Source organism: Acanthochromis polyacanthus, chromosome 15 (genome assembly GCF_021347895.1).
Source record: "Acanthochromis polyacanthus isolate Apoly-LR-REF ecotype Palm Island chromosome 15, KAUST_Apoly_ChrSc, whole genome shotgun sequence".
NCBI lineage: Eukaryota > Metazoa > Chordata > Actinopteri > Pomacentridae > Acanthochromis > Acanthochromis polyacanthus.
In genome coordinates this window covers 15,592,475-15,614,378 of record NC_067127.1, presented here as the reverse complement: position 1 = coordinate 15,614,378, position 21,904 = coordinate 15,592,475, and the positions used below count along the sequence as shown (strand labels likewise).

The window sequence follows — 21,904 nt, the reverse complement described above, 5'->3', positions numbered from 1 at the left end:
GTGAAAGCAAGAAAGGGGCTGAGGAGGGTGGGATTAACAGATATGACGGAAGGATTAGTTTTATCAAATTAATTTCAACGTTAAATTCTGCTTTTCGAGCATACATTAGACCGCTGAGATTCTGAAAATGCCCTCATGACCCCTGATGATGATCTGTGTTAAAGTATAAGTATCAATGTATGTATTTTTTATATATAGTATGAACGTGTGTGTGTGTGTGTATATATATATATATATATATATATATATATGAGAGAGAGAGAGAAATTAAAATTGAGTAAATGAAAGTGAACTGAAGCAGGAGCTAGACATAAAGTTGTTTTAAAATGTGATGCCTGTTCTCTCATTTGCCTGGGGAAGATGAACAGTTGATCAGTGATCATGGGTGTTTGCTTTGTTTTTTTTAAATTAATGACTGGCATTATTCAAATGCATGTTTGTATTTAGCTGATGATTCTCCTCCCTCCCTCTCCAGGTAAAGAGGAAACGGGTGATGAAGAGGAACCTGACAACGGTATTGTACCTCTATGTTCCAAGCCTCTCAGCTCAACCATTGCTTCTTGATGTCATTTGTCATCAAAAATTGAATTTTCTATTCGCTTCGGTTCTGTCTTTCCATCCTGTGTGCCACCAGTCTAACAAAAAAAAAAAGTTCTCTTATCACACACGCTTGGAACAAAGAAATCCCTCAATTATGTATGGCTTTAGAAGTGACATTCTTTTTCCCTTCTTTTTTGTCACTTAATTTATGCATGTCTTTGTGGTTCCATTGCTCTCATAGTGCAGTACAAAGACAATGCTACACAAAGAGATGGAATGAAAGGCTGTTTGAGGTGATATCGAAAGCCAACTCCATTCAACTCCGGGCACTAGCACTGAACTCAAATGTTTTCCACTCTTTTAAATTCCTCTTCTGTTTCCAGATGCTGGGGTAAATGAAGATGTGGAGATGGCAAGTCAAAACCCAGGTACAGTCACAAGTCAAGGCTGCAGCATGAGCGGGTGTGTGATTACATGTTGTCACTGTGTAGATTGCCACCACCCTACCCATCACTGACTGAGAAGGAAGAAGCACACAGTGGTCTCGCTCTTATCTCTAGAGCAGATGGGAAATGTTGGAGCTGACCGACGTGCAGCTACTTGGTCTGGTTTTCACTTCAGAGTTTGATTAGAGATCCATCCTGAGCAGTCTTGTTAGCAGCAGAGGAATAACTAGTATACAAAACTGTAAATGCTTCTGTATAACAGATCCCAAAACTCTGATGCATTTTGTGGTGCTGACAGCGAAGTGAGTGCCTTTAGTGAACTGAGGGTGTGTGCGTGCGTGCGTGTGTGTGTGTGGGGGGGGGGGGGTACAAAGGGGCGACCATTAACGCTGAGCCACAACCATTTCTCTTTTCTGAATATCCTCTGTGCTGCTGCTGTATAATTAAGATTCTGCATTTGCATACTGGCAGCGAGCAGCGCCTCGCCTCTCCTCTCCTCTGTTTTTGTTTTATTCAAATCCCATCCCATTCACAACAATTTGACAGATAGAGCCTCTCTGAACATGAATTTTGTAGATATTCTATGAGTGAGTTATGGCAAATGCTGCCCTGGGATGCTATCCAAGACCTGAGATATGTAATTACTTTCTCATGAGACATAAACAGAGAGTTAGGGCTAGGAAGAACAAGGATATACAGTTTAAAACAGCACCTGCAGGATAATTCAGCCAAAAACGCAGCACTTACATCATTCTTGATTGTGTGTTTGTATTGCAAAGGAAAACCAGATGCCACTGATCAATATGTTGTTCAATTATTTGCTCTTGGTTATTTTGTAAAATGTAATTTTTGTGCATGAACCAATATTAGCCTGTTTATCTACAGCAAGTACTCATTTCCTTCACATTTTGCACTATGTACCTTCTTTTGTCCTTATATTTTGTTCTCAAACTATGAATGCTATATATATTTTATCAATGAGACTGACATCCCTTTCGAAGTTTGGTAACCACTCTGTACCAAAAGCCAAGCACCACCTAGTGAGACCTTTATACCCCCAACGATTATAACAATTATTGTCAAGCAGACTTACATTTGAACTAGCTTATACAGCATAAAGCATGCATTTTCTTCATGAAATTTTGCTCCTTTTTTTAAAGTTTCTGACAATTTTTCCTTCTTTTCTGTCAACCTCCATTCAAACTGAAAAAGAGCAACCTGTTCTGTCAGCAGTAATGAAGTATGGGCTTGTTTTCTGCCACGTGTTACAGGATTTAATGTGAAGGCTTTGACTCCCTATGCCTAATTTAATTCTTCAAAATGTATTCCCTTTTATTTTGTGTGCCTTCAGACGAAAATATAGCCAACGAGGAGCCGACTCAAGAACAGTGTGAAGATGAAAATGAAAACCAAGACAAAGGTGAAGATACAGGCAGTGACAACAATAAAGACAACAGTGAGGAAAAAGGCATTAACAACGAGAAAGATGAAGACAAAGGTATGTACATAGGGGCAGTTTGGCGGTGTGTTTTTGTTATCTTTTTGCATCAAAACCTCTGAGCAATGCAGGCTGTCAGACACAAAAATCGTTACAGAACTGAAAATGATTCCGGTGATTGTGTTCTTTCCTTGTGTTTCATTTTATTCTCTCACTGTACATGGCCAAATATCCACAGGGCACAGAGGCAGACAGGTATGAATAAGTCTGTCCAACTGAAATAATGGCAGCATAGCAAAATAGAAACACAGATGTTTACATTCCTTGATTTGCCCGCAGTCTAAAATTACAGCACATGGCTGGAAGATGAAACACTGTAAGGATGTCCTGCTCTGTTTTTTTCTTGTTATTATTATTTCTAGTTCTCTTTGTATTATGTAAATGTTATCCACCGGCAAAGAATAAGCTGATCCAAGTGTGGCAAACTTGGGGCTCAGACTGTGGGCAGCATTACAGATTGGACATGGACACAGTATTCTATCTCTGGAGCCTCACAGTCCATAGCACATGTACATTTTAACAAAGCTGATTTGACTGATGAAGAGGGAGGTCATGCTCTTTTTGCAGGAATATTGTGGCAGTCACTTGTCAACAAAGACACTGATGCAGTGCAAATGTAGTGAAACAAACATCCCAACTTTGCTTCTTTTTCCAGCAGATGAGGAGCAGCCTCCTGCAAAGATGGAAGATGACGACACAGCAAAGTCCACTGTGGAGATGGAAGGTAAGATTCGATTTGCTCGGATCTGATTGGATGTGATTTGATTAAAGATGATTGAGGGTCTGAATGACTGACTTTCTATCAATGTGATTTTCTTGTTCAGTTTGATGTATTTGTATACATGTGTATTGAATTAGTACGGCCGGCGTTGTTTTTGTTGTCTGGTATTAGTAACACTAGTTTTCCTTTGGGATCCATCTCTGCCTATCTGAGATCTACTTCATCACCCATGTAGCATCGCTCTGTACATGAGGAACAAGGGTTTACCGGGAGCCTCAGGCGGCTTCACACATCTTATAAAGCTATGATGGAGATGCTGAGAACGGCAAATCATTTCAGATTCTAAAATTAATTTCCATTGTAGCTAAGCGAAGAAGGCATTGTTCTTTTCTCTGTAGATTTTGTTTGCTTTGCTTGTTGAAGGTGAGATATTTCTGTCTTAGTTATTTCAGACGTACTGCACGCAGTCTAATAATTCTTATATAAATCTATGACAAACTGTAGGAGACTTGTGCCATTTCACCCAAACAGGCTGGTGTTGCTCTGATGTTATTCCTGTTGAAGTCTGGTGTGGAACTGCTCTTTGATGCATCAGATTTGTACAATAGATAGCTTAGCATAATGAGTTGCTAGCACACAACTGATACAGGATATTGCAATGATAGCAATGAGCCAAGCCATTGCACTGACTTATATTAACACAGGAACTATTTGTTTAGAGTTATTCCCACATCCACCACCCTGCTGTTGTAAATACTCACTGGAGCAACAAATATGTCTTAATCTACTGATGATAATAATCCTCAATAAATTCGCTATATACGCCTGCTCAGTAAAATGTATTGAAAGCTAGAGTATTTAGCTGCTTTACAGAATTACTTGTCATTTTTTAACTATATATTTGTGACCTGTTATAAAGGATTTTACTTTCCTGTAGGAACAAATGGCTAGGGGCACAGTGATACAGACAGGGTCGAAGTGTCGTAAAGTGTTGAGAAAGGGAGTTTGATATTGTTGGTTGTTTGCATTAAGAATTTTCTTAATGCAAACAACCAACAATATCAAACTCCCTAAAGGACTTAAATGGAAAAAAAAATGTTATTTCCAAGAAGAATCTATCTAATAAGGTAGTCCGTTTCAATGTGGTCAAATCAAATCTCTTCAAGCTAGATTTCCATACATCTGGCCTTAATTAATTTTCACTTCAGCTCAGTTTTGTTTTATTTATGCGGTGCCACTTCACAACACAAGTCATCTCAAGGCACTTCACATAGCAAGGTCGAGAGAGAGTGACCCCAATGAAACCAATGACTTGTTTCACGAGCTCTAAGGAACAAACCATTGTGTTGTGACATCTCTTTCGGTGTAGCCCCACTTTATGTTTCTGACCACGTTGGATGTCTGTCTTTATTTATCCCCATTTTTCAGTGGCTTCTCACTTATTAAGTGTACTCTCCGGAGAATTTAAGGGTAGAATTGTGAACCCCTAGCCACCTCTCTCTCACCACTTTACTAACACAAAGGTCTGAGTCCTTCTCCTACCTCCATTTCACTTTCTCTTTGACTGACATTCAATTAATTTAGGGTGAGAGTGGACATTCCAGATAGATCCATCTGAGATACCCTTCTCCATCCTCTGTGAAAAGCCGTTTGAATATATCCTCCAAGCACTACAGGCTTTCCTTCCCTGGAAAGCTTCTCTCCAGCCTGTGTGTTTTGCCAGAGCTGCCACACTGTCTGTCACTGTCTCGGTCACACCATGGACCGTGTGCTGTGTGGTGGCAGAGTCAGGCTGTAAACAGTGGTGTCACTCCTGATTGCAGGCAGATTGCATTTTGTGTAGAGGAGCAGAGCCTTAGACAGAGTGCAGACCCAAACTGTCTCAGATATTGAATCTCATGCAGGCCAACGCACCCTGGCTTAGCCATGCGTAACTAGCTATTCACAGGACAAGACCAAATGATTTCAGAGCCAATACCTTTTATTAAAAATAATAACTGTAATCAGGCCGCCTGCTCATGGCCATAGAGGTGCTTCATTGAAAGGAGTAATAAAATGGCTCATAATGATAGGTGGATTGAATAATGAAGCAAACAATTTGAGCACAGAGGACTGTGAGGTTGTTATCTAAGTGCACACACATGTGAGTCAGAGGATGAATATGTGTGTTTGGTGTCATTGTAAGCCTCCAGGTTTTATCTTACACCATTTTTTTAATGTTACTGACATTGTTTTATTTCACAGTCAAGCTATTTACGGGCACAATTAATGAGAAATCATGACATAAAGGCATTTATGAAACAAATGCATGCACCTAAAACAAAATCTTATAGATCAATGGACAAATATTGCATCGTTTATGTTGCTTAGTTTCCCCAGGAAAGGATTCACTCATTTAAAAATACATCTCTGATTATATTTCCTCTCCTGTGTCAAGGTGACAGAGTCATCTCAGACATCACCATTTTAGAAATGAGCCATCATTGCCAACTTGTTAACGGTGGCCAAAATGAAACATAAATCTGATCCTCCTAAATAGAAGTTCAAGGAAGAGCAATTCAGAGAGAAATTCTTGGCTCTTGTTGGGGACTGTTTTCTAGATGATCGATTAATTGTTTAGTCATGTTAATTGATTCACAGGACTTTAGCTGACATCAAATCTGGTAGACACCACCTGCTGTTGTGGATGTATTGTATTTGAAAATTACCAGTTTGGTACGTTGTCGTTATTTGAACGTTATCCAAGCAGGAGACCTCACTGATTAACCTCATGATGAACAGGTCACACTGTACACAGTAGTGATTACACGTTGCAGGATGTGTAAAGACAGATATGCCTCTACCATTTCCTGAAACAGCAGCCTTGCTTTGCGTTTGCACGTTTATATCCACATGCTCCCATTTGTCAGTCTGTTGACACCCTGCTGCTCTCACATAGCTCGGTATGGCACATATGAAAGTGTGTATCACAGCTAAGTATCTCAGTTGCAGCTCTGTCACACTAAATAATACCAAGCTAAATAAAACAGCTTTGTGTTTTATTCATTTTCACTGCCACCATCATTATAACTTGTTAGTGTAATAATTTATTCACTCCACACACACTCCCTTAAAGATCTAGGATCTACTGAACAGGTCACTTGCAAATGTCTTATCAGTTCAAATTACCATCTGTTGTTTACTTTGCAGGTCTGCTCATGTAAATATGCATTTAGTCCTGCGCTTCTTAACTCCATAGATGTTTTTTGTTTGATATTGCAAGCAACCAAAAGCCTTAATCCAAACAATATATATCCAATATAATCTGTGGGTTTTGCTCTCTAGAAAATCCTCGTTAAATAAAGGCATGTAAGGAGGAAGGCAGAGGGGAGATTTTCTACTTTAAATCCGGCTGCAAGCTCCACTATACGAATTGTGTGTGTTAGATAACCCTCTGCAATGGCAATAAGATTCTCTGGCTGATAGTGAGGATGTTACAAGGCTCCCTGAATTGAAGCAGCCTATATTTATGAATATTCATAACATACTTTAAAATGAAAATGGGAGCTATATTGTTATTGTGTTTGGAATATCTGCTCAGCAAGTCTTGTGTTGGTGACTTGTGTGAGTGGGCACCCGCTTCAGTGAGCCCATGGAACACCCATAAATTAAAATAAGACTGTCTTTGCCTAAAGCAAGGAATAAATAAATCTGAGTTGTGAACAGAAATTGTTTTTCCTTCATGGAGTGTGATTCTCCTACAGGAGTCGATAGCTATTGTCTGAGCTCCAAAGGTAAGATTTAATGGCTGCACAGACTCAATGCCACTGAGTAAACAGCAGCTCATCTTTCTTCCCCATCAACTTTTAAGCAAGTTTCCCCTGTAAAGCATTTGCATTTTCTACAATGCATAGACACACATCTGACTGAGGTTTGTGACTATTCTGTGATAATATTTCCTATTTTACAGCCGTTTTAAGTGTGACCAGCAGTGTTACTTTGAGTTCGCTCAATTCTTGCCTAAAAACAAAACCAGAAGCTTCAGTGTGGAAGTGCTCCTTATATTTTCTTGCCTTTGATAAAGCTGGACTTTAGTAGAGGCTGACCATTGGGTGAAAGCAATTCCTTGACTATGGAAGAATGTTACTGAGAATACTTTAGAGAGATGGCTGGATGCACAGCAGACAGACGAGTACGGGACAGACTATAATGGCATACTAAAGCCAGGCAGGAGGGACCCTGCAGGGGAGATGAAGAGACAGACCCAGCAGGCCATCACAAAAATCTCAGTCTCAACACAGCAGAGACAAGGCACTATTACATGAGCGCAGAGCTGACATCCCCCCCCTGCTCCTCTTTCCCTTGATTTTTCTTTGTTTCCTTTCCTCTCCTCAGACCTGTGGTGTTAGAAACATCACAACAACTCAACTAAACTCCACTCCATCTTCACTCCCTGAATTTTCCTTTGTTTGGTTTGACTTGATTGCCTTCGTTTTTTTTAAATTTCTGGCTCCCAAGTGCTTTTTGATGTACCCTGTTGGTCATGACATGCTGCACATACATCGCCGTGACCGCTTTATTTAGCACTGTAGCTTTGCCACAGCCGCTCACAGCTCGCTGTATGGGAGTTTCTGAGCAGAAAACCCAGCTGCATCCACAAGTGCCATATGGTTCCCAACCATACACACATCATGCGTTCACCTCTCTTCCCTGTAGGATCCACAAACAATAAAAAAAATGCTTCAAAAATCCCCTTCTAACAACTGTCTTGAGAATTGACGTTATTCTCTTGTTTGTGAGGGTTATTTGGGGGATATTATTGATTTCTATGTATTTTACTTCCTCCGAGTAACAACTTGAGTGTAACAGAACAGCAAGCCCACACAAATGGCTTTTCTGAAAGCCAGAACACTTGCCACTGACAATGTGTAGGTATACGCAAAAGTATCACAGCACAGTCACTCTGTATGGCTGCTTTTTTATCTTAAAACATCAAGTACAAAGAGTGGAATTTCTCAGTAATCCTTTGCAAATCAAAAGGGATTTTTTTTGTCCCTCTTCCTTTTTTGCAGCTTGAATAATTTATCCCAGAAGTCATTGGTATATTCAACTCAGAATTTGTTGTTGCATAAGTGCACTTTGCATTTATGTTCCCTTGTCTGCAATAGCAAAAATGATTTCAAGCTATACTTAATTGGCTGTTTTGTGCCCTTTTGTCTTGGTCTTTTGTGAGCAATGGGATACTGGTGATGTAAATCTAATTCTGGAGAGCAATGCGGTCTTTCCTGTGGCTAAGAGTTGTCAGCACACAATTAACTTTTGACATAACATTGTATGTTGTAGCACTGTGTAGCTCTTGAGGGAGCAGGCTGCCACTGGTTGAAGACATTAGGCTATGCTTGTATTTTATTGCTTCTTCTGACTGTGAAAGTTCTGTAACAGCAGCTACACCAGTCACTGCCACACTGAGGCTTTGTGCCTCAGTGCCATGAGCGGATACCCACAGTCTTATCATTATCCTTGTTAATGTAGCTTTTATTGCTAAATTCCATTTGGCTTTCCTCCTCTTTCTTAAACTCCATTTGACTCCTTCTTTTGACTTGCTTTGTTAAATTAAGGTCACTTGGTACCAAACAAGCTTCTTTCTTTGGCGAAATAAGGAATATTTTTCAGAGTCTGTTAGTCTCTTGGACTTAGCAGTGTGGATGTGCACAAAATTCACTGTGTCATGGTTTTGGGGTCACATTTTGTTATACTTTTTTAATACAGCAGGAAAAATAAAAGGAATGCATGAACCTTTTTGTCAGCTAAAAAAAAACAAAAAAACAAATAAGACAAATTTCAGCATTGCTCCATTGTAGGACTCTCAAGTATAAAATAAATGAAAATTTAAAATGACCATTAGTATTCATATTCAACTGGCTTAAATTAGTTAGCCCTGCAGTTTCAGCTTTGGAACTGCACAAAGTAACTCCTTTCTCCCTTTGTGGTCAACACTGAGGAAGCAACCATCTTACTGTCACACTGAGAGCTCAATGGACTGAAGAGAACACACAAGGAAATAAACAAACCACACGCAAAAAACAAGACAATGTCAGCACTTATGTTGGAAAGTGAACACAGCACAACCAAATAGGGGGAAAACTGCAGGTAGCAGAAACAGCTGTTTTCACTGGGCACTAAAAAGGGATGAACATGGATGGGACGGGCTTGTTGTTGCCATGATGACTCACAAAGTTACTGACTCCAGTATCTGACAGCGGAAATGTAGGCAGTTCTTTTGTTTGTTTAAACACTCTTGCATGATTAATATCTTGAACCAGATGGCACCCTCCATCATTTTGTAATGTCTTCCTCTTGATGAGAAACATGTGACTCTGGTCAGCTGAAGATGGAGAGTAGGCCGATGCGCACAGTGTCCATTATGTTGGTCACCTCTGGCCCAGTAGCCTGCTTCAAAGAGACAGGGATTCATCTAACAGGCTACAGGGGACACCGTTTTTTTTTGTTCTGCTTTGAAGCTCCTCTTTTGATCACTTCTCTTATCCTGTCTCCACCCACTGTTTGCTTCACAAAAATGGCAAATGAATCAACTCTGAGCAGAGAGAGAATTTGTCAGGCGGCACAGATGCAACAAATGTGTTTTTGAAAAGTCTGGAACATATTTTAGTCACAGTGACACACACACATAAGTTCTGTAGAAACACACATGGAAAGAATAGGCACTGTCTGTGTGATGAGTGATCTCTGCATGGGTTGCCTGTCTCCTGGAGGTACTGAGGAAGATTTGATGGTAGAACTACTTCAGTAAGAAACGGAAGTAAACCAAGGCAAGAAACTGAAAACAATTCTCTGAGACTCACACCTGACAGTTGTGATTTTAAGTGTTTAACCCTCAGGATTGTAAATGTCAGTGGGCACCTGACTCCCTAGTATTTCTCAGATATTGACCATTTTCTCTTATCTTACAAATTCACTCAGAATGTAATGAGGCAATAAGACACCATGCATGATGAAAATGGAGCTGCAATGTTTAGTTGATGAATTGATTAGACAAAATATTACTGACAAATTGTTTTTCTGACTCCAGCTTTTCAAGTATGAAAATTCTAAAAAAAAAAAAAAAAAAAAGTGTGTGTGTGTGTATATATGTGTGTGTGTGTGTGTGTGTGTGTGTGTGTGTGTGTGTGTGTGTGTGTGTGTGTGTGTGTGTGTGTGTGTGTGTGTGTGTGTGTGTGTGTGTAGTAGATGGAATTGGGGTTTTGGGGGTGCTTTTTTTAGTCAAAACAAGACATTTCATGGCATCCGCTTGAGCTCAGAACGTACGGTGACTCAATACAATATGATAAGCCTTTATTAATCCCACAGTAGGGAAAATTGCATTATTACAACAGCAAAGGGGATAGTTTAGACATAGAAGTTATGTAGACTGCAACCCCTGATCTCCTGTTTACTGAACACACATTTTAACCAACTAGGCCACAGCAGTACAACACCCTTCACAGTTTCTACAGTTCTTATTGGCCAAATAATGAACTGAAAAAAATATCTGACAAATTTATTAACCATAAGACTAGTCATTAGTTGCCTCTCTACATTATTTGATGTTATATATTTACCATGATATCGATCTACTGTATTGGCAATCGTATATTATACAATCATAAAATATCTTTGGGTTTTGCACTAGCTGCCTTTACTGTTAATTTACAGACCAGACAGTTAACCCATTAATCAAAAACTGTATTCAGTTATTATGGATACGTTAATTGATCACATATTATATTATTGGATGGATGGATGTATGGATGGATCAGCTAAAAGGTGAAACCATGGAAATAATGCATAAAGTCTGATGCAACATCTTCATTCTCCATAACTCTATCTCTATCAGTCACTTGTACATGATGCTTCTGCTGAAACCAACCAATCAAGCTGCTCCCTTGCTGACCTTTCAATGATAAACAACTGCTCCTGGTTTCATTGCAGTCTAGACAAGCACTGTGATTACATTGATCAATCCAATCCATGATCTACTGTGGAAAACCTTGCACTGCCCAAAAGAGGCATCGCTTAATAACTGCAAATCAATGCATAACAGCAGCGCCGTCCTGAGCAATGTTCTCGGCACCTCTCAAACATCCAAGCTCCTCCTCTACAAACACGCTGCTTCTACACCTCCTTCAGTTGTAGTGCGTCTCATTTTAATGTATCACGGGGGTCAGCCAGAACGCCAAGCGCCAGATTCACTGCTCCTCTGCAAGGCTGTCTGTGCCTTGATATAGTAAACCACAATAGGTATTGAAAACAGCAGCGGGCAGCTTCATGCAGCAGGCCCTCTAGCAGCGCACAGAGAGTCTAAAGATTATGTAAAGTAATTCAGTGAGTGATGAGAGAGGAGCAGGCCACCACTGACAGCAGGTTTAGCAGGTATGTAGGTCACACAGGGGGAGGCCTCTTTTGCATTTTTCCCTTCCATGTCTATTTTTGTGTTGTCTCTCCTCTCTCACTTCTTCACTTAATCAGTTATTCACTTGCGCCTTTCATCTCTGTGTATCTCATGGTTCTGCCTCTTTTTTTTTTAATCTCCTCTTTTGTCTTCTGACAGACCACAGTGACTGTCTCACACTACCTTGGCCAAAGTATGGGGTAGAAAAAGACTAAAAAGAGAGATTAAGAGTGGGAGAAATTGCCCGTGAAGACAACATTTTACAGGCTTTCCTCATTTTTCCCCAACTCTGTGCCTTATCAAAAGGTTAGCCAGTGGTCATTTTCCCTTCATTTTTTTTGCAGCATATGCTGTCAAGCTTTACCTCCATTTTATGCTGCCATCGCTCAGTGCCTTCTAATCATCTTCAGTTTTCTGTGAGTAGTAGCTTAACCCCAAAGCAGATGGTGTCCTGTTCTCTTTTCACTCATTCAGAGTACTTTGTGTTTTCTCGTCTTGTCAAGCATGGCCCTAGCCTGTGTAATGAGCTTGGGCCTTTTCAGTCTGTTTAGAGGACCCTGACCCAACTCAGAGCTGCCCCGCCACAACCACCACCGCAAGGTTACCCAAACCCACAGGGGAGCACAATGCTGCTTAGTGTCCACAACCCCTTGGCCTTTTCTTAGGGAGAAGAAAGCCAGAATATTAATGAAGACTCTTGGCTTTTCGGGAGGATAGAAGTAGAGAGGGGCGGTCACAGTGTTTACTGAACAGGCTTGTTTTCATCTCTCTAACCCGCAGGTCACAGCTCAGTGCTCTTTAATTGGTTCAGATTGTCAGACAGCGTTCCATCTCGTAGAAAGAAAACTCCAGCTATCAAATGCTGACCCCCCCTCTTCCTCACAAAATTCTCTTTTTTTTACTGTTTTGAGAGTGGCAGCTCATGCGGCTAAGCTATTTCCACAAGCCTGCTCTACAAACTTAACATTAACATATGAAAATAGGCTGCTTTCCACATTTACCAGCTCATTAGTTCTTTTGGTTGGGTACTTGTTGAGGTCCACCCGCTCTTGTTTTGCTGTAGCAAAGATGTCTTTAATTATCTTTGCAGTAGACATATCAGACCCAAAGCTATTAGTGCAAGCAAAGTTCAATGAGAGGCTCTTTGATACTTGTTTAATATACATGGGCCAGTACAGACTAGGCCCTCATAGACCACCCAGTTTGCATTCTGACTTTAATCTTCCTCTCATCTCCTGAAAGGAATGGGTATTTGCTAAACACTGCTACAGACCTTGACATTTTTAAACCTTATTCTCTAAAGGTGAAATGCTACTGAACAAGCAGTAGCTCTTCAACGGCTTCATGAAAGCAACACAAAAACAAAAAATAAATCCAAGCAAAATAGAAATTCTTTATGCCCTCAGTGAAAGACATTCATTTCGCGAGTTTTTCCACTGAAGTGTATTTGATTTTGGTGTCCTCTAGTAGACCTTTAACAGAAGGTCCTATAAAGAAGATAACTATTGAAAAAAATAGGGTGCTGATGGTTTTCAGCAGACTGAGGTTGTGATAGGTTATGTTCATTGTTCGAGTGGGAGCAGCTGGACACCTGTGTGATCTGTCTGGGATCAAACCTTCTAAGACCTGTTTGGACTCAACAGTCCAGTCTGCCACGCTACGGTTTGGGGATCAAATGAACAGAGGAAATTCTCCTGGGGAACTGACACTGTAGGGAACAGACACCTCCACACCTCCATCGATTTTTTTTTTTTTTTTTTTTTGTACTTCCACTGCTCAGGAAGAGAAGTGGAATAAAAGACAGTGAGATGTCCTGTGGCTGGGAGACAAAGGGAACCTCCTGTTCTGCCCAAGGCTCCTGTCTGGAACATTAAGCAGAGACGGTTCCCATGTTGCTGTGTGGGTGACCCACAGGGACTGCCTCCCTTGTGGGCTGACTGAGCTGGAATGACAAGACCATTAAAAGTGAAGTGAAAGCAGAACTGCTGGAGATCATGACAAAACGCATTTGGACGATGATGAGAACTAATGAGGGAAAGGAACAGCTAATGGGACATGTGTCATTTATTCATGCGATGCCTTGAAACTTTACCTTAGCGTCGCTGTCCAGTTCAAACTCACTTTCTATCATGTCTGAATATTGTGTTGCAGCACACTAATGCTGACCAACAAAACGCTAACTACCTCTTGTCTAATAAATGAATGCAAGGTGGGGGGATGTAATTTTCTGCTTGTCTGCATTCAAGGGTGACTTATGCCCAACTCTCTTCCTTCCTCTGCCGTCTCTTAAGTGTGAAAATGTGGGCACATGCGCATTTTTTCATCCTCTGTTTCAGTGAGATTTCTCCTCAGGATGTTTTTACTGAACTTCTGAAAGGCTGAAGTGACAAAAAATGCTTGGCAAAGATTTTAGATGTTTTTGATCTTTTGGGTGACCTCTGCTCACTCGAAAATTAATCTGTCTTGATCTCTCTCTCTTTCTCTTCGCCAAAACCCGATGGTATCATGACAGATAATGAAAGATAAATTGGTTACGGTTCAAATATGTGGAATCAGATCAAATATTCCTTTGAAAGTCTCATTACCATTCACCTTTGCTGAGTTTATGCAAGCGTATGTGTGTGTGTATACATCGATCAACCGCAATATTAAAACCATCTTCCTAATATTGTGTCGGTCCCTCCGTGCCACCAAATGGACATGGAACCTCTGGGGGAGTCCTGTGGTGTCTGACACTGGGATATTGGCAGCAGATCATTTGAGTCCTGGGGGTACGGGTGGGATCTTCGTGGATCAGGCCTGTTCCAGTACATGCGGACATGTGATTGGATTGGGAAGTGTAAAATTTGTAGGCCAGGCCCTGGGTTTTTTGCCATGTAGCTCTGACAGTTTCTGAGCAGTCTGGCTGTGTGTCAGGGCACAATATGCTGCTGGGGAAGACCACTGCCCCCTAAAATATAGATAGATATATAGACATATTAAGTTGTATTTATGCATATAGTAGCTAGTATGTTGCCCTGGTCTCATTCTATTGCATTTGCTAATATGTATATTCTGTCACCATGCGCACTGGCAAGTAACATACCAGAATGCAGACTAGGAGACACGGTGAAGGACCGCTCAGTTCCTCGGTCCCAGCTTTAAGAAGCATTGGTTAAAGCTGTCCAGTTTCCTGCTGAGGGAGTCAATTCAATCACGGTTTTTCTTCACTTTTTCTTATCTGCCCTCTGTGGACTGTGCCTCTCCTTCACCAGAACCTTGACAGAGGCCCGTTTTCCTCTCAGTCCCCCCCCCCCATCTTGTTTATGTGTTTACCACAGCACACTCAGATCCTCCCCTAAATGATAGTCCCTCCACTGTCAGCTCACAGGAGTCAAATTAGAGAGCGAGACAAACTAGCATTGCTGTTTCCCCTGAGTTTCGGGCAGGCAGAGGGCGGCTGGACCCACAGTCCATTGAAATTCTGTACTTTTTGCTTTGTTTTAATCAGTGCTGGGTATTAGATGAAGACGATGCTACCTTAGCACAAAGACTGTTGTTATTACCTGGGAGAGAGGAAGAAAGGAGCATCTGGAATGAGGCCAGAGCTTCAGTGAGCTCCTGCTGCTCCACACCGATACTACGTTAGCTTATATTGTGGAGGCTCTGGTCCGACATCAGGCACATCTCACGTTTCCCGCCATTAGCTTTAATATGCATAAAGTGATTATGGGGAAACGTGTTAATGAATGGCGTATCTTTTCATGTGTTTGCATAATTCATGACATTACTATAGATGCCATAAGGCTTCTTCATGTACAGATGTGATACAGTGTGTATGCACATGCTTCCTGTCAATTTATTCTGTTATGGTGAGTCTGGAGGTAAATCTGCTTCTTTGATTCATGTATAAGAAGACATTAATGCATAATTAAGGGATTTTAATTCTTGGTTCATTTTCTTGTGGCTATTTTTGTTGGTGATGGTAACACTGTATTTGAAGTGACCTGAGAACACAATGGCATTGCTTTAACAGTGAGACAAAAAACACAGATGCTCGACGAGTCAAGCAAAGTTATTTAAATCAGTTCTAATTTGGAGGTAAACAAAGCTGTTAGCATGCTCAGGTTAACCAAGTGTAGTATGCGGTAGGTTTGTTGTCATGTTGCCGAGTACAGTGCTGTTATTTGTGATATAACTGTAACCATATATTTTACCAAAACTATGAAAATAAGATCCTAGCTATAAATATTAAAAGAAACATAGTGTTGTTTGCCCGCTGGACAGTCCCATGCTTCAGATCAAAATTTAAAAGTGGGGTGTGACTGTTGCTTCATCCTTCCTGCTTTTTAGCAGTCGTTGAGTCCCAGCGGTGTCTACGAGCAGAGAAATTCATTCCAAAACGTTGCAACAGATTAAATCACTTTTATTCCGAAAAAATAGTGTAATACATGTCCTTCATAGTCGGCAACCTCCAGGTCAAATTAGCAGAGAAGCAAAGGTATTACAGGGTGCACAAGCTTTCATACGTTGTTTCAGAGCCTTGGCAAACCTGACACGTGTATTCAAACTCGCAGTTACAACTGAGGAACCGGCTCTCCTCTAAGAGATTGCACAACCTTGACCGCAGACTTGTTGCTGTAAACACACGGAACATTGGCACCGCTTTGGATCCTATGCGCTCTTCTATCACGCCAAAGCAGTTGTATTTGTTTACATTATCACGGGACTGCCTGGGGAGTGCAGTTATTTTCATGGTGTGCTTTGTTTGGATGATTGTTGCTGCAAAGTGGGAAGTGTGAAGGTTTGCTCGGGGAGTGACGAAGAAGGAGTTGTGTGACTACAGAGGTAACAAGGGGGATAAAGAGGGAGAAGGATGTGAGTAGGGGGGAAGGATGTGTGGGGGAGGGGGGGTCTCAGGCTGCCTTACGGGGATGACAGTCTGTAATTAATTTTGCATGCATCTCTCTCCCTTCTCGCACTTGTTTTGTTCTTCTTTTTCTTTTCTTTTTCGAAGTACAACTCTTTAGGAAGGTGCTGAAATTCTAGGCATGCGAGATTAAGCATCAGGACAAATGGAAATTTAAGGCCATGAATATGAAGCTGCTCTGAAATTCTCTGACTGGTCTGAGGATGATCTGCGTTTTGGAGCGTAAAGTCATTTCATCACTGCGACTGCTACTACTGCTAAGAGTTAACTTTGAAGAAGAAGCAGAATGATTACTTTCACTAATACCTAAGCCTTTTATCATCCACATCTTGGTGAGTAACATGTCTGTCTATATGTGCTCCTCATTACAGATGACTCTGAGGTCAACGACACTGGCACCAGCAATGGAGGTGAGTGAAGATCATGTTTCTCCCCATGAACTACTCTTTCTGGGGGCTGTAACGCATCACTGAAGTCCTGCTGCTAAACACACTCCACCCTGCTGTCAGTTACACACATCCTCCCTCCATTTCTTCATCATCATTCATCCAACTCATCCTTCTCTGCCTGTGCAGCTCACTCAGCTACATTCATAGCATGTCACAGAGTGTTCTGCTTAAATATTAGATGCACTTAAATTTCAGAGGTATGCAGCTCTAGTCAGCTTCAGAAGTCAGTACTGCAATGTATATTCTTAAAGTTTTAACAGAAAGACTACTATTAGATACTGAGATGCTCCCATCAGCTTAAATCCTGCTCTCAGACAGTGCTTGTTGTCTGTATTGTAGCTAAAAACCTGCTCAGCTTGACTCGAAAGCTTGGCAAAGAAGAGGTTGTTTAAAGTGACGTTTTCTGCGCAGGATGAGGGACAACACATTCCCATTGCCTCTTACAATCTTATTTCCCCTCTTCCTTTCTCTTCTCTACTTTTCTTCTCTTGTCTAGAGGAGATGAAAGATCATGTCGAGAGCTCAGAGGAACCTGATTCAGTTCTAACTGACAGCATTCAGTCCAAAGGTAAGGGCACGGAGGAAGCACTCACCCACTTATCTCACACGCATCTCTATTTATGAGTAGGTTCTTATTAGTGGCCACAGCTGCTGAATTAAAATTCACTTCTTTCAGAGAATCCTCAGCGCTGTGCAGCCAAGTGTTACCCAGTTTCACCCTCCTTGTCTCCGTTTCCCCCCCCCTTGTCTGTCTGCATCTCCTTGTCTCTATAGGGGGAGGCGGCAGGCAGGCAGTTTGTACGTGCTCCTGGAGGGCCAAATGCATTTGTAAACCCTCTCTACCCATTTTAGGTCTGCAACTATAACCCTGATATTTTGGTATATACGTGTGTCAGCGCGTCTTTGGAGATTGAGTGTGATGAATTACCTGCAAACTCAACTATCAGACATTTAATAAATCAAGTGTGCAATGTGTATTATTTTAACACAGCCACCAGCCAACACAGACTGTAGGGGCAATAATCATGCCAATAAATCATATGTGATAAGGATACCACACTGTTGTTATTCTCAGGGCTCCTTTGAGATTTAGGGTAATAAGATGGCATGTAATTGGAATGTAGACATCTATGGAGAGTGCGCTGAATTTCTATCACGGCACTTGTTTTGTGCCTGTGGAGTTGTTGAGCCAAAAAATGGGATTCAGATTTGGGCATCGTAGAGTTTCCAGGTAGAAAAAATTCATTAAGCAACTGCTATGAACAGATTGTCAGGGTTGAATAAATAGGACAGGCTAGCAGCATATGAAATAACTTGGCAAAGACAAACGGGTTGGTGTTGAAAGGAGAGAGCTTAAACAATGCCAAAGAAAAGTGCCAAAGAAGAAAAAGCTTGTTGTCAAACAACCGTGTGGATCAGGGTGGGATGGTGTATAAGAGAGGTGCTTAGCACATAGTGTGCTGTTAAAATTAGACAGAGTACAGTATCAAAACATATGATATTGGAGAATCACACAAAAAACTGCCCTGTTTTCTGAACAAAGTCGATCGGTCGTTTTATCTTCATGTTGCTATTCACACTGAAACGAGAACCGAGAAATCGGCTCAGCCTTAGTTTCTGTTTATCCACCTGTCTGTCGAACACAGTCTTGAATATCACAGATTGAATTTAGACCAAATTTGATTTGTTGCACATCGTTGGTTTTTATTGGCATTTACATATGGGCAGTATAGATTTCATTTAATTTTCTCCAAGCAGCCACATCATTAAAACCACCTAACTAATATCATGTAGGTCCCTCTTGTGCCGCTAAAACTGCTTTGTCCCATCAGGGTTTAAAGACAGGACCTTTGGAGGTGTCCTGTGGTGTCCGGCATTGAGACGTTAGCAAAGAATCTTTTGAATCTTGTGGGTTGTCTTCAGTGGATTGTACTTGTTCTGGTGCATCTCACAAATGCTCAATCAGACCAGTAATCTAAGGATTCAAGGACTTGGGCTCTTGGTCATGTTCCTTGACCCATTCCTGAGCTGTTTTTTGTGGAGTAGTGAGGCACATTGTCCTGCTGCAGGAGACCACTGCTTCACTTCACCTGTCTGTGGTTTCAATGGTGTATGTATGCTTGCACAGGATCCTTCGTAGGAGATGACACTTTTGGCAAATAACCAGCCCATCATGTCTCATGACATTCAGTTCCCAGTATGTGGTGTTGGTATCCACCAAAAAAGCATTACTGATAAATAGCAAATAGTGCTACCCGCATGCTACTGTACACAAGACAATCTATAATTTAATGTCCTGGTGGCCTTTTCCAGAGCCAGTAATCATTTTACATTTAACCATTGCTACTGGTAAGGCTTTAGAGAAGAATATGGTATTGTTGATTAATCTTGGAATTACTTAGTCAGCCAATTCATGATTCATTTATAAAATGTCAGAAAATACTAAAAAAAAAAAAAAAAAAAAAAAAGCAGCACACCCTCATCCCTCTCATTTTTGTTGGTGCAATGACTTTTAACCAGCAGGTCATGAAAAGATGTGAAGGACAATCTCTAAGGGCTTAGAAAAAGACAGCCATGGTGCTGAAAGAATCCAACTGCATTTATAGAATGCTGTGTAATTATGCAATGACCCATGTTCTTGTTGTGAGTCTGCCATTGATGGTGCATCGCTTTGAATGTTGCTGCCTTATGAATTGTGGCACATCATCTATTTTCTCTCCTTAAAGGATGGATCAGTGTGTCCTGTGCTAAAGCAAATAAGAAAGGAGGCAAGGAAGAAGCTTTGTTAGTATTTTATTAGATTTTGTCCAGCTGTTTTCATGGCTGTCACCTAGATACTTGCAAGTCAGTTTGCCCAGTTAGAAATCTTCCTTCTCCTAAATGAAAGAGTATTCGACTGCAACCTCGAGCTTTGCATATTTGTTTTTATACCACTGTCTAGTCAACTTGGAGTTCGCTTGGTGGACATTTGGAGCACTACAGAGCATGTGCACTACTGCAGACACAAATTTCAAGCTGTGTAAAGACACCCTGTCATGTGGAGAAAAAAAAATGCTGTTTTGTGCGACAGTATTCTCATGTCTCACATCTGTTTTCTATCCAGACACTGTTGAGAAGAAAGAATGACCAGCTGAGGGGAAGACAATCAACCTCATCTGACAGCCAGCAAACTGTGCGAAGGCCAACCACTCTGGTGTCAGACTGGCCCATGTCAGTATGGGCTCTGACACTGGCCCAGGACAACCAGTTACTCACTCAAGATGCTCACATTCCCAACTCTACTTAGCCTCCCTCCCTCTTTGTTAAGAAACAATTCATCCCTGAAGTATGTATGTACTGTATGTATATGTATGTATGTACAAAACCTAACTATAGGACTTGAACATATCAACCAGAAAAGATGAGCCATACCTCACTGTGTGTTAGAGTCATACATCATTTTGCCAGCTGGGTGCAATGAGATAAACCAGGTTCAAGTCTCTTTATTTGATAAACCCACTGTGAGAGCATGGTGAAGCTGTCAGAGGACAACCGCCACAGCTCCTGCATGTTGACACTCCAGGCTGGATGATGCTTAACATCAACCATCCTTTAGTTTGTGCAACTCAAACAACGACACTAATAACAGTCATAGCAACATTAAACAATGGGATATCTGACATAACACCCTGCATTTGTAAGACTCTTTGGGGTGTGACACACTGACACCTGCCATGTCTCCTCACACACGGTTGCAGCTCGAGCTCCATTATTTAGTCAAATCAGCCAATACCTTGATTCAGAGTGTGGTCTGTTAGGCGATGTGCCACTCCCAGGCCTTTCATCTGCGAACATCACTGATATCCTCTCATCTCCGCCACTGCCATAACTGCAGCTTAACTCGTTTTACCAGGAAACTGTTCATCAACGCCCGTGACCACAAACCAAGATGTGAGTGTCTTTTAACAAATCAATTAGTTCTTTTTTCCCCCCATTGTTTTCTTTGGCATTTCCAGTGCATGCAGGAAAATTGCTTTGAACTTCACAGACATAAACAGGAATTACAGTCCTCTTCGCTTTCGCTTGTCTCCTTACCAGATTGTCTATAATTGTATTAAAGGAATCTGCCTTATTTCATATCAAACTACAAAATCACAGTCACAGACCTGAGGAGGTGGTCCAAGTAGGAATTCTTGGTTGTGCATTGCTCGCAGATGATTTGTATTTTTAAGTACACCATGTAATGGCTAATACCTGTTGTTAATCATTTCTTAGTTTTTCCTCAGTTAACTTTTAAAAAAATGGTTTGGGTTTCTTTTAAATGTCGGTATGAATCATTAATTATTTTCAGTGGTGCCATACTAAAGATCAGATGAATTACAGTTCTATGAAACGATGCCTTCATACTTTGATGTTTGCTTTGCTAAACTATAACAGAAACAACTAATAAAGTTTAAGGCGGAAGCCATGTGTCAGCTTTTAATGTTGTGTGTGTGTTGTTTTTACTTTTGTTATCACTGCAGCTAATGTTTTATTTCATTCTAATAGCAGCCAGTGCAGTCGATTTCCCCTCAGTTATGTGTGAAATTGAACAACTGTAACAGAGCGATCAGTCGTGTGTCTCTGGGTATACAGAAACAATTAGTCTGTCCTGTGATCTCCAGCATGCTCACTCTCTGGCCCTCAGGCTCTCTCTTGTATCAAATGAGACAAGATATCTAGCAGACCCTCTAACCCCACAGCCCTCCTCCCCCTCTGAGACACCCACTAATGGCTGGAGACCTCACAAGTTTGTTATCAAAGACTCAGCGGCTCTCCAGAGCAGAACCTCTCTAATAAATCACCTCTCTTATCTGAAACGAAAACGCTTCCTTAACTGCTTTTCAGATCTTTGGTAAATGTTTGCTTGTGTTCATAATCCGTAAAGTCACACT

General features: G+C 41.1%; 1 protein-coding gene across 2 annotated transcripts in view; it reads left to right on the top strand.

Moving 5' to 3' along the window:
- macrod2 (mono-ADP ribosylhydrolase 2) overlaps positions 1-21,453 on the top strand; it is a 415,173-nt gene extending 393,720 nt beyond the window's left edge. Inside the window, exons 12-18 of one of the 2 annotated variants that reach the window (XM_022198433.2) lie at positions 476-514; positions 924-968; positions 2,338-2,484; positions 3,143-3,208; positions 16,914-16,952; positions 17,488-17,559; positions 20,095-21,453. In XM_022198433.2, coding sequence (XP_022054125.1) covers positions 476-514; positions 924-968; positions 2,338-2,484; positions 3,143-3,208; positions 16,914-16,952; positions 17,488-17,559; positions 20,095-20,117 — 431 coding nt within the window. In that variant the 3' untranslated portion in view covers positions 20,118-21,453. Of the gene's footprint in view, positions 1-475; positions 515-923; positions 969-2,337; positions 2,485-3,139; positions 3,209-16,913; positions 16,953-17,487; positions 17,560-20,094 lie in introns of both variants that reach the window. The other variant, XM_022198432.2, reaches the window with a different exon arrangement.
- Positions 21,454-21,904: the final 451 nt, after the last annotated feature.